At 33.8% G+C, this 4,068-nt stretch overlaps 1 protein-coding gene across 1 annotated transcript; it reads left to right on the top strand.

The window, feature by feature from the left end:
• Positions 1-232: 232 nt before the first annotated feature.
• LOC110668763 (probable aspartyl protease At4g16563) lies at positions 233-2,329 on the top strand. Its single transcript, XM_021830134.2, has one exon. It carries the CDS (start codon positions 523-525, stop codon positions 2,005-2,007), a length of 1,485 nt encoding a protein of 494 aa, XP_021685826.2. The 5' UTR covers positions 233-522; the 3' UTR covers positions 2,008-2,329.
• The last annotated feature ends 1,739 nt before the right edge of the window (positions 2,330-4,068 follow it).

Consider the following 4,068-nt stretch of genomic DNA (forward strand, 5'->3'; position numbering starts at 1 on the left):
ACATATTTCTCTCACGCACCAGCCCCTTCTATAATGGATATTATAGAATAATATTCGTGAATCACTATAGATTACTTATAAATGTAATAAGAGAATTTACCACTAAACTCCGACCTGCCACGGTAGCTCCATCCTGCCACGGTAGCTCCATCCTGCCACCCTTCTATACAACTTAAAAATTAATCCAAAGTATTATTATAATTATATTATTTTTAGTCTCATCCTAATTATGAGGAAATGTGAAAGTGATTGTTAACTTGGACAAGGGGGTATAAGGTCCTTTGCTTGAAGTGGAAGAAGTCACTGCAACGCCAGAAATTAGCAGGCAGCCACCTTCACAGATATCTCCATAATTGCATTGCTTTTATCTCCAATGATTATTGCTTCCTCACATAAGCCTCCTCCCCTACCACCAACCTAATCTATTCTCCCAATTCACCAGAAATTTCCTCCCAAACTCCCCCCTTTCCCCCCCTTATAACACTCTACTCTTTTGCCTACAACCAACCTCAAACGTACTCCATGGCCACTTCTTGTCCTTTCTTGCTCTGTTTTTTGCTCTGTTTTCTGCATCTCTCTCTTTCAATCTCTGAGATTTTTTTTCTCCCTCTTACTCATTCCCTCTCCAATAACCATTTCACCTCCACCCACCACCTCCTCAAATCCACCTCCACCCGCTCCGCTGCCCGCTTCAAAAACCACCACCGTCGCCTCCAAAAACACCACCATCTCCAAGTCTCTCTTCCTCTCTCTCCAGGTAGTGATTACACCCTCTCCTTCACTCTTAGCTCCCACCCTCCTCAACGTGTCTCCCTTTATCTCGATACCGGCAGCGACCTTGTCTGGTTCCCTTGCCAGCCCTTCGAATGCATTCTATGCGAAGGCAAAGCAGAAAACACCACCACTTCAGCTCTGCCTCCTAAACTTTCCTCCACAGCCAGAACAGTCCCCTGTAAATCATCTGCATGTTCTTCTGCCCACTCCAACCTTCCCACTTCTAATCTCTGCGCTATTGCTAACTGTCCTTTGGAGTCCATTGAAACTTCCGATTGCCGATCATTTTCTTGCCCTCCATTCTATTATGCATACGGCGATGGCAGTCTTATTGCACGGCTTTACCGTGACTCTGTAACACTTCCATTGGCAACTCCATCTTTAGTACTCCATAATTTCACCTTCGGCTGCGCCCACACTGCTCTCGCTGAGCCAGTTGGGGTTGCTGGGTTCGGCCGCGGCGTACTTTCCTTGCCCGCTCAGGTCGCTTCCTTGTCTCCTCAACTTGGGAATCAGTTCTCATACTGTCTGGTGTCTCACTCGTTCGATTCGGACCGAGTCCGCCTCCCGAGTCCACTCATTCTTGGCCGTTCAGACGAAAAGGAGAAACGGGTAAATAACAACGATCAACCTCAATTTGTTTACACTTCTATGCTCGATAACCCAAAACACCCTTATTTTTACTGTGTTGGGCTCGATGGAATTTCTATTGGCAAAAAGAAAATTCCGGCACCGGCATTTTTGAAAACTGTCAATAGAGAGGGAAGCGGTGGGTTGGTAGTGGATTCGGGAACCACTTTTACTATGTTGCCGGCGAGTTTGTATAACTCGGTAGTGACGGAGTTTGACAGCCGAGTTGGGAGAGTCTATGAGCGAGCCAGAGAAATTGAGGACACGACCGGGCTCGGCCCGTGTTACTATTATGACAGTGTAGTGAATGTCCCGAGTTTGGTCTTACATTTTGTTGGGAATGAATCGAGTATAGTGCTGCCTAGGAAGAACTATTTTTATGAATTTGTGGACGGTGGAGATGGCGTGAGGAGGAAGAGGAAGGTTGGGTGTATGATGTTGATGAACGGCGGAGATGATGCGGAGCTGAGCGGTGGGCCCGGCGCAACCCTGGGGAACTACCAGCAGCAGGGGTTTGAGGTGGTTTATGATTTGGAGAAGGGAAGGGTTGGCTTTGCAAGAAGGAAATGCGCATCTTTGTGGGAAAGCTTAAACCAGGGCTAACGTGCGCTGGCGTTGACTGCCGGTTTGAAAGTTGAAATCTATGGGGTTTGACCGCACGTGAGGCCTATGTAAGTAAACTAGGTTTGATGGTAATAAGGTGGGTTTGGGGTAATATTGTCTTGTGGATAAGGGCTATAATGTTACTTTGCACTTTTTTTTTTTTTTTTTTTTTTTACCTTGTGACATTTTTCACAAATAATGTATATGGAAAACTTTATACCACAAGGTGTTTGTGAAGGCAAAATGTGAAGTGCTATTAAAAAACATTTGTAAATTTTAAAAAATTTTAATGTAAATGGAATTTATTTCCTTTTTTTCTGAAGTGTCTCTCCTTTTTATAGTGTTAAGTACATAAATAGCTCAAATTTTTTTTTTTTAATTTTCTATACCAATTAGGTCTGGTTACTGAAATTTCTCAGTCATGTAAAAGCCTTTTTCTTCTTCTTCTTCTTATTATTATTATTGGGTTTGAGATTTTACAATTCATGGATAGATGTGAATGGTATTATTATTATTTAAGAATAATTTGATAAAGAATAATTTTTATTTAATTCGTCATTAAATAGTTGGAAATGTGGAGAAAACATGCTACGGTACGATACAATTTTATAATTTTTGATGCTTTTATTAGTGAAGTGATTACATAAATCCTATCTGCATTATAAATTTTAAATATATAAAAGACTATTATTATAAATAAGATTATTATATCTTTCACTTAATAATAAAAATAAATAGTTTTTCGTAAGCATAAATTTATGAGATAATGGTTTTAAAAAATCTTTAATTTTACTTATTTTTATAGTTTTATTCTGAATTTTTTTTTAATAATTGTACACTTTAGTTATAATTCAATGGTATTATTTTAGTGTCGAAAAAAAAAATTTAGTATATTTATTAAATTGCATACAATTTTTTTTATTTAAGATAAATTTAAATAATTATTTTAAATTTATATAGTTATAATTTTATAATTTTTCATCTTAAAAATATAATATAAAATTTTTCTTAATTTTTAAATTTTACATAATAAAATTTTTTTAATTTTTAATAATTAATTTTTTAATTTAACATTGATTTGAATATTTTTAATATGGTGTTTAGTCTATATTTTTATTTTCTCTTTTAAATTATATTTAATAATTTTATATTTTACATATGAAAAAAAAAGATAATAATTAAATTAAATATCATGTTAAAATTATTTACATTAATTTTTAATTAAAAAATTAATAATTAAAAATTTTACTTCATAAAATTTTAAAAAAATTTATATTATATTTTTAAATTAAAAAATCATATGGTTATAATTATATAAATTAATTAAAATTTATTTTTTTTATTTATAAATAAATTCATAGATATTTTTCCTTAAATAGTAGTCATAAATTAAATAGGCTGGGTGGCCATAGATTTTTTGGAATAGGGTAATTTTTATGATCAGTGAGATTTTTTTTTCTCTTTCCCATTGTCAAAAGGGTAACGATATTTATTTCTATTTAAAAATTGACGAATGAATTGGTCAGATTCATTAAATTGAGAATAAAAAATATTTTAATTTATTTTATCTCAAATAATAAAAAAAATTAAATTTTTTATTTTTATTTTTCAATATCAAATTTATTTATTTATTTAAAGTATTAAATTTAAATTTTAATTAAAGTTAATTATATATGAATAATTACTTTTTAAGGAAACTCAATTCAACTTATTTGTTTGGTTATTTAAAAAAAAATAAAAATAAAAATATCCTCGTGTCAAAATCCAGCTGAGCTGGCTGTGGATAAACTCGGAGATATAGCTGTCCACCACCAGCACTGAAATGTGAAGCGTGCTTTCTCGGTTTGCTCCCCTCCTAAACTCTACAATATTACTCTCCAAGTATTTTTTTTTTTTTTAATCATCATAAATTAAATAGAAACAAAACATTTTGCAAGCAGTCATCGACAATACAAATTAAGCTAAATATTTTAATTTTGCAGGAGACTCCTTATTAATAAAAAAAAGAAAGAGGAATTTGCTGCCGGACAATAAATAATATTAACTCCGTTGGCCGTAGAG

This window comes from Hevea brasiliensis, chromosome 16, assembly GCF_030052815.1.
Source record: "Hevea brasiliensis isolate MT/VB/25A 57/8 chromosome 16, ASM3005281v1, whole genome shotgun sequence".
NCBI classification, from domain to species: Eukaryota; Viridiplantae; Streptophyta; class Magnoliopsida; order Malpighiales; family Euphorbiaceae; genus Hevea; species Hevea brasiliensis.

What these genes read in the sequence shown, in the direction of transcription:
- LOC110668763 (XM_021830134.2), top strand. Translation starts at nt 523, where the DNA reads ATGGCCACTTCTTGTCCTTTCTTGCTCTGTTTTTTGCTCTGTTTTCTG.